The following is an 11,966-nucleotide window of genomic DNA, read 5'->3' on the forward strand; positions in this document are numbered from 1 at the left end:
AAAGGAGGAAATGGGTGGAAAAGGTGTTTATTAAAAGCTTGAAAGGTAAACATGACATTTAAAAAAAAGAACTTTTAAGTGCATTGTGGTTGTGACAGCTTTTATCATGATAACATTTTATTCATGTTCTAAAGCTGCGGGTACGAAGGAAAGAAAACCTCTAACTCTTGTACGAAACCAAACCATTCAATTCAGACTGAATATCCTTTGCTGTAATACACTACTCAAATAACAATGAACATTCCTCACTCTCCAATCGAAACCTGTTTAATGGAGAATAGAACTTCTATCAACGACAATTCAAGCAAAAGAGTTACAAACTTTCAAATTCCTCTTAATGATTGTCCGACTTCACACTATTTCCAGTGTATTAATATTGCACAAAAATTCACATCTTTGTTCGAAGTTATATTTACAGAATCATGCTGGTATTCCACTTAGAATGAACACGAACAATAAAACCTGACCCTGGTATACTGAACTAGAAAAAAAGGTTAATTTTAGTTTTAATTCACTTAACATCAATATAAACAAAATGTCATTATATGGCACAGAGCTGATTAGCCCTCGAAGTGTCTTTCCATGAGAGTTGATTTGGCTTATGTCCATTGTTGAATTAGTTTCAACGTTGGCCTCATGTTAAAATGACAATTCTGATGAATCAATTTGAGCTTAGTGGTCCAAACACCTGAATAAGGTTAATTTATAACCCTCCTGAAGATAACCACTGCGACACCTGCGGTATGTCTCACATACACAGCCTTTACACACATAAGTGGCCTCGAAAAAAGTTGTGAAAGGGCGCTTAATATCCATGCTCTTCTCAACAACAATTGTACACCAGTTTGTCTCCAACAGCAATATGTAATATATGCAAACCTGTTAGGAAGACATTTTCTTAGTCTTTACACACACACACACACACACACAACTATGGTCTTATTACGTGTTTGATAAGGGATATACATTCTTTGTGGTGATCACAATCTCATGACAAAAGCATCAAAAAATGGCTTTCTAAATGTGCCATTGTGTTTTTAGTGGTCACATAATCAGCCTTGAAGTATGCTCCATCCCTATTCTTCAGCATTTGTCCTCATGAGTTTTGCAAGTGAGCCCAAGGCTAACCCAGCTTCACAGGATTGGTTGCCACTTAAACACGAATACATATTTACACTTGCATTCACATCCGTGGACAATTTAGTTAGCCATTAACCTAACAAGCATGTTTAAGGAATGTGGGAGGAAGTGTGATGCATGGGGAGAACATGCAAACCCCACACAGCACACGTAGATCCAGGATTTGGACCCTGTATTTCAAAACTATGAGACCGGTGTGATAACCATTTGTGCCACATGCTGCCCCTTGTAATAGATCTAGTAAAGAAATAGGCCCTGCTCTTATACAGTATGCGCCTAGTTTTAAAGGGACTGGATCGGTATATGGCTTTAAAATTCTCATTTTAATATGTAGATATCTCCATTAGAATTACTGTATGTTACTTTCAGTTTGGGATGGATGAGTATTGATACTAGATATCGGTATCGGGCTGTAATCCGCTTGAATGCAAGGTATCGGGTATTTATGAAAGATGCCGATACCAGCCACCAATACTTAAGGCAAATCTGGCATCAAATATGTCTTCTTTGCCAGTAGTTGGTGCTACACGGTAGCCGTTTGACACATGGGTAAATCATCATCTTTGTTCACAATTATCTGTCATTGTGTAAATTGAAATGTTATGTATCAAGTATCAGGTTTTGTTACTTCGCAGTATTGCTGAGTACTCAAGATTTAATACCCATACTTATGTTGGTCACCCAAAAAATAAAGAATTGGTATCGAACATCCCTACTTTCAATGATGGCCTACAAGCCATGGAACCTGTTTGGCTTAGTATTGTTACATGTGTGAGTGAATGAGTGAGTGGGTTTCATCGAGAACGAGCAGAGAAGCAACGCATGTACTCAGTGAGCCAAGGATTAAACTCAGGCTGAACCCTCTTTCTGGCTTGGTCCAAATCAGCCGACTTGGCTCGGCGACGCTCGCATCGCTGGGCCTGGACCTGTCGCTCTACTTCCCGTCTGGACTTGGCCCTCAGAGCTGATGCATGGATCTACAAGCAACAGAAAGGGGTCTGGCTCTAGGTCCCTTGTAATATATAAAGTCTTTTGAACGTTGACTTTAAGGTCCTTCATGTACCAGTACACTCTTTGTTTTGACCAGTAGGACAAGTTAGCACACTTGTAGAACAATGCGGGAACAGTAGTACATTACTACTATATTATGTGCACTATTTGTACTCCTAGTGAATCATTACATGTGAACTAAGAGTTAATATCTAGTGATACCGTTTCAAATTTATCACGTCATTAGTAGCATACAGATACAGTATATAAGTACACTAGGAAACATACTATGTTGAAGTTAACATCTAGCGCTTCACCACTAGTCCTAGTTGTTAACATCCAGCTAGGAGTGGGTTGGCCATCGGGAATTTCTGGAAAATGTGATAATTTTCCTGAACAGACGTATTTGTCCTACTAGTGATGTCAAAAAGTACAATGGTACATAGACCTTTACATGAATATCAAGGATGCCCCCCCCCCCCCCAAAAATGCATTACCTCATCGGTCGAACAAGCAGGTCGAACGTTGTGTGTCTTTCTGCCGGCAACGTCGGCATCCTTCTCACCAGAAGCATACAGAGCAAAAGGATGTTTGCTGTCATCATTTGGAGGCCGCACCACTGCTGTTTTTTTAACCCGCTGGACACACTTAAACTTGGGAAGCCTCTGTGGCGTTGTCTGCTGTGCTGCTCGAGCTGCAGGATCTTTTTCAGGATGAAACACTAAACATACAGGAACAACCCAGAACATCCAAAGTCACACAAGTATAAATGTCCTTGTACATTTTTTTGAATTTTAAATTCTTTATATTTTTTACTGTATTGGCAGTTTGCAGTGATGTAAAACTGCATTGAATCACATATAAACTGTAGTAGTTTGGTTCAATTAGTTAGCAACAAGAAAAGCCTGAAATATCAGAAACATTATAAATCACAAGCATAAAAATAAAAATATTATTATACCTCGCTGACAGTCTCAATCTGCATTATCTTTGTAAAGTATTTTTTTCTTCTTCTTTTGGATCTGATTATCTTGTGTGGGTCAAGGATGAGAATGTGACTTCTTTCAATACCTGCTTGTGGTTCCCGGTGAGTAACACTTTTGTGTTTACTGACACTCTGTTCTGCCCCTTGAGAATGGCAATCTAACAGCAAAGAGAAATCATTTAGAGATAGCAACCATATATCACACTTTGGAGGTTTAAATCCCAAAATTACTTTGTTCCTCCTGCTCCAGGACGGGAAGACTTAGTACATCAACCTTGGACCCCTGGCACTCCTCCAGCTCGGCCCCTGCAGGCTCATCACCTTTCTCACAACACTGAGCTTGGCTCCTGTCAGCCTGAGGTGAATTTCCTCCAACTGAATCCGAGTCGCTGTCGGATCCACTCCAGAACCAGGGGTTGTGCGATTGCTCCAGAAGTCTTCGAGCCAACCTGTACTTCAGCCTCTCCTCATAACATTTCGAGTAAGTCTCCCATTTGGGGTCTTTAAATTTCTTCATGTACTCCGAGCGGATCCTTTTGGTCACCATCTTCTTCCCTTCACCAATAGACAGTCGAGCAATAAATCACACGAGTCTAAGAAAACATTGTTGCTCTTATTATTACTACTTTCGTTAAGATGGGCTTCGCCGTTGTTTATTTAAACCAAAACAGATGGGAAGGTTTCAACCAATAGCGAAGCAGCCTTAGCTCCAGACTCCGCCTACGTTCGCCTTTGACTGGATTTACATTGCTGTCTGTATGGGAAAAAAAGGAAAATCACTCTTAGCCTTAAAAATTAATAACAGAAATAATATTTTGCATGAATATAACGTTATATAATATTATAATTATTGTAAATTAAGAAAAAGAACCAATCAGATTTGAGACGATGCGTCGCGATCGAATGACGTCTCAGCCGCCTCCTCTATTCGGTACAGAGATTTAAATGGCTGTCAAAGAATTACAGTACAGTATCTTAATACAGTTCTTTGCATTAAAATCAGCAGTCTAACATTTTCCCTGGTAAAACTAGAGAGAATAACTGTGTTATTAATGTAAATAACTAAGAAATAAATATTATCTATGCCTTTAGAAAACGATATCTCCAAAAATCAACTAAAATGGATGTCCGTGCTATATATAGAAACCTCAGTGCATATAATCACCTGACCACTTACGTAGACATGATGCTAGCTGTCAGTCTAGTTAAGACTGTACATTTTTTGGTAGCACCAGACAACGTTACAGTAGAACCCCCCGGCTGGCTAAGACTCTAAATCGGTGCACAGTTAGTTATACTTACACTAGGCTCGGGTTTCGCGGAAGCAAGGGACAAATGGCGTTCAGGTCGGAGCCCCCTGTTTGTAATGCGCCTCTTTAGCACCGCCCAGTCAGAGACGTCTCTTTAAAAAGCCAAACACATCCCGGGCAACAGGTGGCGGAGGTGTCGCAGTCAACGATGCATGCGGCCAGAGCAGCGATCATGATTTGTAGTGGATGAGGTATAAATAAAGTAGTACTGTATAAGCAGAGAGGTTTACAGTGATTATATGCAACACTTTGGTTTGTTGCTCGCAATTAATGCAAATACAAAAATAGAAAAACTGCCACCTAACTTCCGCCTGTGACAAAACACAAGACAGTTCTTGTCCCGAATCTGTACAGTGCATACATAGTGTCTGTAAATCTTAATTATTTTTGCAAGGAAAGATAAAAAAAAAGACAACTAGCAAGCCTCCTCCAAAAACCTAATCAGAATAACTTGAATTTTAAAAAAAACGATCCAAAAACATTTTTTTAAAATCAAAAACTATTATTATTATCAACAAGTGGATACACAGATTAATTGTACCTTCTGTCATCTTGTGTCAGAGCATTTAATTGTTCTGCTTGTCACTACACGTCACTGGCATAGCTTGGTGACCAAAGATACATTATTCGTTGTAAACGAGTACTTTCAGGCCAATTCAAGTGAAAATTGCTAATTTACCATGAACGTACTGAGGATGACCAAGATTATTGAATCCATCCACTCAAACCTGTGGCTAAGGTCGTGTGCTTTAAGGCAATTTGGATGGTGCTGCCACTGTACACTGCATGTTCACGTTTTGCCTAAAGATGGCCTGGGTCCTCTCACCGGTAGTACAGGACTTAAGGTGTCGAGTGTCCGTCATCTAGTCGGGGCCCAAAACGGAGCTGCCCATGCTTCTGCTGTCAGGGCACATTCCTGGCAAGTCAGACTCGGAAGCAATGCAGTATCTCCTCTTTCACTGGAATCTGCAACCCAATCGTAGTGGTCAATGGTAAAGGGAGAGAGAGGCCCTCTCCTCCTCCCAGAGGATAGATGAGACCCTATGATCCCTTCATCAGACAAATACCTTACATGTTTACAGTTTGTCAATTCTGTTTGACCCCTTGCGAACATTTTGCTCAATTTGTCATGTCAGTCTATGATTATTATTTTTTTTTTTTACCCCTTTGGCTACATTGCAATTATTACCATCATTTCATTTGGCTTGTCATCTATTAGAAAAATAATAAAGCAGGGTCAAAAGTACCAAATAATGGACTTTAATAAATTATTAATATTTATATACACTTACATTCACATGTGTTGGGAAACATGTAGTTGTTGTTATTTTTTTATTAAAGTTTTTTTGGGTTGGATGCATGGTTCAGTGGTGGTTTCACAGCCTTTCTCCGTACAACACAGGCAACAGACAGCTACACAATATGCACATTTGTTGAAACAATGCATAGTTAAGAAGGTCAACAGCACAGACAGGCAGTCCATTGACAGCAGAGTGTTGCAGTGCCGCAAAGGTTGGTTCTCCTGCTTCTTTTTCTTGCTCGAATTCCACAAAGCTGGTGCAGACGAGGGATTTAGAAGCACTTCCTGTGGACAATGCTGGGGCCTGCCTCGTCGTACTCCTGCTTGGAGATCCACATCTGCTGGAAGGTGGACAGGGAAGCCAGGATGGAGCCACCGATCCAGACAGAGTACTTCCTCTCAGGGGGAGCAATGATCTGGGTGAAGGGAAAAGTGGGAGAGAGTCAGTCAGTAACAGGTTAGCAACAAACGTTCATCAGAATCATCCAATTTGCGGCATAGAAATGGTGGGGCCCAAAGTGTCTTTTTTTTTTTTCACAGGGTCCCAAATCTGGTCAGTGTCTCTAAGGGGCCCTCTGTGCATAAATAATCTTCCACGTAATAAAATGTGAAGGAATTCATTATTACTCATCTAAATGATGTGTAATTAATGCCTAAAATAATGAAGACGACCCTGAGGGACACCAAACTGGTGATTCCCCACCAGAGGATACTGTTTTTCCTTTTGTAATCAAATCAAAACTTGTTTTCTTAATGGAGTGAAACAAATACATCGTTAGATATTTCGACATGAACCTGTCAAAAAATTGGAAAATTCGGTGTCATTTATGCATATAATTAAAAATACTGTAGCAAGAGATGCTAAATCGAGCTTCGGGTGTTGAGGGTACATAATTTCCCACTAGGAAGATACTAATTATTTCTTTCTAATTTTACATTTTAATAAAGGGAAAAAATAAATATATCAACTTTTGTTCTTGGAGTACAGAGCAGGAATTGTATGGTAAAGTGAATCTTAAAATGCAGTACCGGTATATGAAAGATTTACTGAATTGAAATGAACTGAAAATAAAATGAAATACATTTAGAATCTGAAACATAATCAAACTAAGGAATGACGCTTGTAGCTACAGCCCTAGACCCTGTCTGGTATAGTACATTTTTTTGAAACATTTTTATTTTCCGTGTGTAGCATTTTTGTGTATTTTGCACAGTACATTTTGTACTATACGTTTTTAATTGCTGTGAAGCTCAGTTGTAAGTACCTTTCAAATACAATACATTTTTGGTCATGATCATTTTTTTCTGTTTATTTCTTTTTTATAAATGTATCACACGGTTCTCAGAAAAATAAGATATTTGTGCTGGCCGGCTCCCTCCAAAAATCTAACTATTCGATATACCTTAATCTTCATGGTGCTGGGTGCCAGGGCAGTGATCTCCTTCTGCATACGGTCAGCAATACCAGGGTACATAGTGGTACCACCGGAGAGCACATTGTTGGCGTACAGGTCCTTACGGATGTCAATGTCGCACTTCATGATGCTGTTGTAGGCGGTCTCGTGGATACCGGCAGACTCCATACCTGTGCAGGTCACGAGGGCAATTGTTAGGACTCGCAGAATGCGCAATGAAAGTGCGGGGTAGGGGGACAAACAACGCACCAATGAAGGAAGGCTGGAACAGGGTCTCGGGGCAACGGAACCTCTCGTTACCGATGGTGATGACCTGACCGTCGGGAAGCTCGTAGCTCTTCTCCAGGGAAGAGGAGGAGGCGGCGGTGGCCATCTCGTTCTCGAAGTCCAGAGCCACGTAGCACAGCTTCTCCTTGATGTCACGCACGATCTCACGCTCAGCTGTGCAGTGGGCAAAATTTGAGTTTTTGATTCACACTAAAATTGTAATTCCTGGCACGATTTGTGTCTTTTTCCCCTCTTTGTTTTAATCGCTACTCACCGGTGGTGACGAAAGAGTAGCCACGCTCGGTCAGGATCTTCATCAGGTAGTCGGTCAGATCGCGACCGGCCAAGTCCAGACGCATGATGGCGTGGGGCAGAGCGTAACCCTCATAGACGGGGACGTTGTGGGTCACACCATCACCAGCATCCAGCACAATACCTGGAAGGAGGTAGAGAATGCAAGGTGTTTAGATAACGAGGCACTTGAATGAATCCGTATGACGTAGGCGTGAGTGACGGAACACACGCGTAAAAGTCGTGCGTTAAAAAGCTGTGCGTAAAATGATGTTGTATTAATGCAACATGTGCAATAAAATACAAGTGTATAGCATTTTACAAATGTTCTTGACTGTGTATAGTATATGTGCAATTCACGGAACACTGAGTGTAAAAGTTGGGCGTAAAATGCTCTGATTAAACACCGGCTTATTGTTGTACATGTTGCGAAAATAAATATATTCATCTACTAATCAGTAGATTGTTGTGTTTTCTGCATTATGTATTGTGTCGCCTCACCGGTGGTACGGCCGGAGGCGTAGAGGGACAGCACAGCCTGGATGGCCACATACATGGCAGGGACATTGAAGGTCTCAAACATGATCTGGGTCATCTTCTCCCTGTTGGCCTTAGGGTTAAGGGGGGCCTCAGTGAGCAGGGTGGGGTGCTCCTCGGGGGCCACTCTCAGCTCGTTGTAGAAGGTGTGGTGCCAGATCTTCTCCATGTCGTCCCAGTTGGTGATGATCCCGTGCTCGATGGGGTACTTGAGGGTCAGGATACCTCTCTTGCTTTGGGCCTCATCGCCGACGTAGGAGTCCTTCTGACCCATGCCGACCATGACACCCTGAAGGGGGGAAAAGAATGGGTGAGGAAAACATACATCTGCACGGGGTATGAAAACAGAATGGCCTTGCTCTTAATGGATTACTCTCACTGGTGTGCATGGTGATCATTGCACAAAGCTGCCAAATAACGACGCAGGTTGTAGAAGGTGGGACTAATTTTATCTCAAGGAGGCAAATACCACAGTGGTGCAAGAAAAGATGACATGACTTAACACCCAGCAGGCCTCACATTACAGAACAAAATAGCACACTAAAACCTATGCCCCCCCCACCCCCAAATAAGTAAATAAATAAAGATTGATTTTTCCTATACGTCACTCAAACTGAACCGACGTTTCTGTATGGACAGTGATGTGTTAAAATGACACAAGGGGGGATATATTGTTCTGTATTACAAGTGCATTTAGCATATCAAAAATGAAAAAAATATTGTTATTTTATATTCAGTATGGGCGGCCCGGTATCCAGTGGTTAGCACGTCGGCTTCACAGTGCAGAGGTACCGGGTTCGATTCCAGCTCCGGCCTCCCTGTGTGGAGTTTGCATGTTCTCCCCGGGCCTGCGTGGGTTTTCTCCGGGTGCTCCGGTTTCCTCCCACATTCCAAAAACATGCATGTCAGGCTGATTGGACGCTCTAAATTCTCCCTAGGTGTGAGTGTGGGCGTGGATGGTTGTTCGTCTCTGTGTGCCCTGCAATTGGCTGGCAACTGATTCAGGGTGTCCCCCGCCTACTGCCCGGAGATGGCTGGGATAGGCTCCAGCACCCCCCGCGACCCTAGTGAGGATCAAGCGGTTCGGAAAATGGATGGATGGATATATTCAGTATACTGTAGATAAAATATGACATACTACTGTATATAACACACCTGTATTTAATTAGTTTGATTTTTCTTTCGTTCCTGATTGGCTGGGCTAAATCACATGTTCTATTTTTTTTAAGGGAGGCGTGTCCAATTAAAGCCACTTTCTCTAAATCGCGACATATCCGAGATTATTATGAGTTATTATGCCCCTTTTCTTAAACGGTTTACTATTGTACAAATGTGTGGATATGGTGGCTGCTTACCTGGTGACGGGGACGGCCCACGATGGAGGGGAACACGGCCCTGGGGGCATCGTCTCCGGCGAAGCCAGCCTTCACCAGGCCGGAGCCGTTGTCGCACACAAGGGCGGTAGTCTCATCGTCGTCACACATGTTGGTTTCTGCGGGCGAAACACGGAGATTAAGGCAAGTTTTAACACTGAAACAACACTGAAACACATTGGCGGTATTTGTGAAAGTAATAACAGCCAGTTTAGGCAAGTTTTGTTTGGATTAATGCTCTAAAGTGTAAAACCATTGCAAAAGTCATTAGCTACAATATACAGTATCACTAAATTATCCACTACAAACTATTGAATACAGTACGCATGACATGCACCTTAAAATAGAAACAATGATGATTACAGTAATAATACAACATTATGTTTTTGATAATATTGCAATGTTTTTAGATATTTTTAAGGATAAAAGTGGAATTTCTTATCTGAAAATACTGACTTTATTGCCGAATGACATTTGGCACTGGAGAGACCTATTTCTTATATTGAGTGGAGCCAATATAATATTTTTGGCTTTGAACTATATGAGAAAAGACAATAGTGTGAATCCATTTTGAAACTAAGTCGACGCCGTTTTAGCCAAAACTGAGCAAATGCCATTTAAACAGAAAATGTACTTTCTTGCCCAATAACATTTGACACTACATTGAGTGTGCAGAAAACCACAATATAAATCGAATGCGTTATTATTGCTATTATTATCATTATCAGTTGATAGATAGTTGATGCTAAAAAAAAGCAATATTATCTTCTTTTTGGCCTTTAACTGGGGAAAAAAGGGTGTGAATACATTTACATTAAAAAAACCCAGACATTTTATTTTTGCTCTGTATAGATTGCGAAAACTAAACAAACACACTACATGTTTTGAGAAAGTTTACATTGGCATGTCTAACGCCACTTTGAATATTGCTAAATTGACTAATTATCCATCCATTCATTTTCTATCCTGTTCAGGGTTGCAGAGAGATGGAGCCTATTCTCGCTGACTTTGAGTGAAATCCAACTCTCTGACTGTTAGCCAGTCAATCACAGGGTCTATATTTATTAAAACATCAAAATATAAACTGTATATCAACACCTATGACTGTAAGCCTTGTTGCAGTCTTGTTGAATGGTGAATGGGCTCATACTGTCGAAATATAATCAAATGTTTCAATAAGTTGGCCCCAACAGAGGTCACCACTACTGTATGTAATTATTCTTTAAAACCAGATTATACAATACATGAACATTCAATTTTCCTTTCCATGTACTTTTTGTTCCAGAGTGGTTCTGTCCAAAGTGTGTCCCCCATCTCGGATGTGTGGCACCAGGAGTCCTGGCGTTAGCATCTTACCTTAGGAGAGTGTCTGCGGCTCGGCGAGAATGACCCAACCAGTGCTGCTGCTGAACCAGCTACGGTCTTCCCTGCTGCCAGGTCGGCTTATATACACAACCTTGACCATTCACGAAGGTACCCATGCCGGCCCTCTGCCATATTTGGATGCTGCCAGGGCATGGGGGTGAGCGAGGGGGAGTTAGTGGAGGGGTGTCGAGTCTGTGACGGCCATCCATCAAGTTTCAGGAGGTTCATGAGTGACAGGGTGGTGCCTCCCCCGCGACATCGAGGAGCGCCTGCCATATTTGGAACTGTCACTTTGACCTCCCGTAGAGGCTCACGGGCACTCCTGAGGGCCGTATAAGGAGCACACAGACCCCTGGGTGTGCTGGTGGTACTGGCGGGGTAGGGTTTCCGGGGGGAGATGCCAGTTGCTACCAAGCAGGGTTAGAGACCTGCTGCTAGTAGGCCTCATGGCCCTTAAAATGGGAAAATGCTGCCCTCATCGGAACACATTTAGGCCCCAGCCTAAACGACTGGAAGGTCAGTCCAATGGGTTAAAAAACAACCATCATTCGTCATATCAAGTTATGATATAAAACAGAAAACAGAAATGTTTCAAATTACACTTATTTGCTTGTAATTACTCGTTACTGGTGTTGACTGTGCATTTGGTATGTTGTGTAAATGCAATATTTCTCCTTTATATTAAAATTTATTTTTTTACGACCGTGGTCCTTCAAAAAATGACTTAAAAAAAGATATACCGCTACAAATTGTTTAGCAGAAATCTGTAGATATTTGCTGTAATTTTACAGTGTTCCCTAATACTGTAGGAGTGTGTGCTCATTATAATCTTTGAATACTCAGTCCTCAATAATGGCTACAGACAGCAACATCAAATCTGTTGACATTAATTGAATAAATAAGGACGGGAACCTTATCTGTCTCCATCACAGGAGCACGCAGAGTAATTATAACTCTGCTGCTGCACTCCACCTTGGGTTTGTGTGTGTGTGT

The 11,966-nt window shown here is 41.6% G+C and overlaps 2 protein-coding genes across 3 annotated transcripts; both read right to left on the minus strand.

Moving 5' to 3' along the window:
* Positions 1 to 11: 11 nt before the first annotated feature.
* Positions 12 to 4,550, minus strand: ccsapb (centriole, cilia and spindle-associated protein b). 2 transcript variants are annotated; one of them, XM_086107174.1, is made up of 5 exons: positions 4,418 to 4,550; positions 3,347 to 3,670; positions 3,202 to 3,273; positions 2,628 to 2,851; positions 12 to 2,117 (listed from the first exon to the last, which is right to left on the minus strand). In XM_086107174.1, the coding sequence occupies exons 2-5, from the start codon at positions 3,660 to 3,662 to the stop codon at positions 1,935 to 1,937; spliced, it is 795 nt and encodes a 264-aa protein (XP_085963300.1). In that variant the 5' UTR covers positions 3,663 to 3,670; positions 4,418 to 4,550; the 3' UTR covers positions 12 to 1,934. The 2 variants fall into 2 exon arrangements, with proteins under 2 accessions (XP_085963300.1, XP_085963299.1); XM_086107173.1 differs by having other exon boundaries at positions 3,347 to 3,869; positions 4,418 to 4,521.
* Positions 4,551 to 5,742: 1,192 nt separating this feature from the next.
* Positions 5,743 to 11,051, minus strand: LOC147207723 (actin, alpha skeletal muscle A). The gene is made up of 7 exons (XM_086107183.1): positions 10,965 to 11,051; positions 9,591 to 9,727; positions 8,200 to 8,524; positions 7,682 to 7,843; positions 7,390 to 7,581; positions 7,129 to 7,310; positions 5,743 to 6,141 (listed from the first exon to the last, which is right to left on the minus strand). The coding sequence occupies exons 2-7, from the start codon at positions 9,717 to 9,719 to the stop codon at positions 5,998 to 6,000; spliced, it is 1,134 nt and encodes a 377-aa protein (XP_085963309.1). The 5' UTR covers positions 9,720 to 9,727; positions 10,965 to 11,051; the 3' UTR covers positions 5,743 to 5,997.
* Positions 11,052 to 11,966: the final 915 nt, after the last annotated feature.

This window comes from Hippocampus guttulatus, chromosome 3 (assembly GCF_054856545.1).
Source record: "Hippocampus guttulatus isolate MCC_2025c chromosome 3, RoL_Hgut_1.0, whole genome shotgun sequence".
In the NCBI taxonomy this organism is placed as follows: domain Eukaryota; kingdom Metazoa; phylum Chordata; class Actinopteri; order Syngnathiformes; family Syngnathidae; genus Hippocampus; species Hippocampus guttulatus.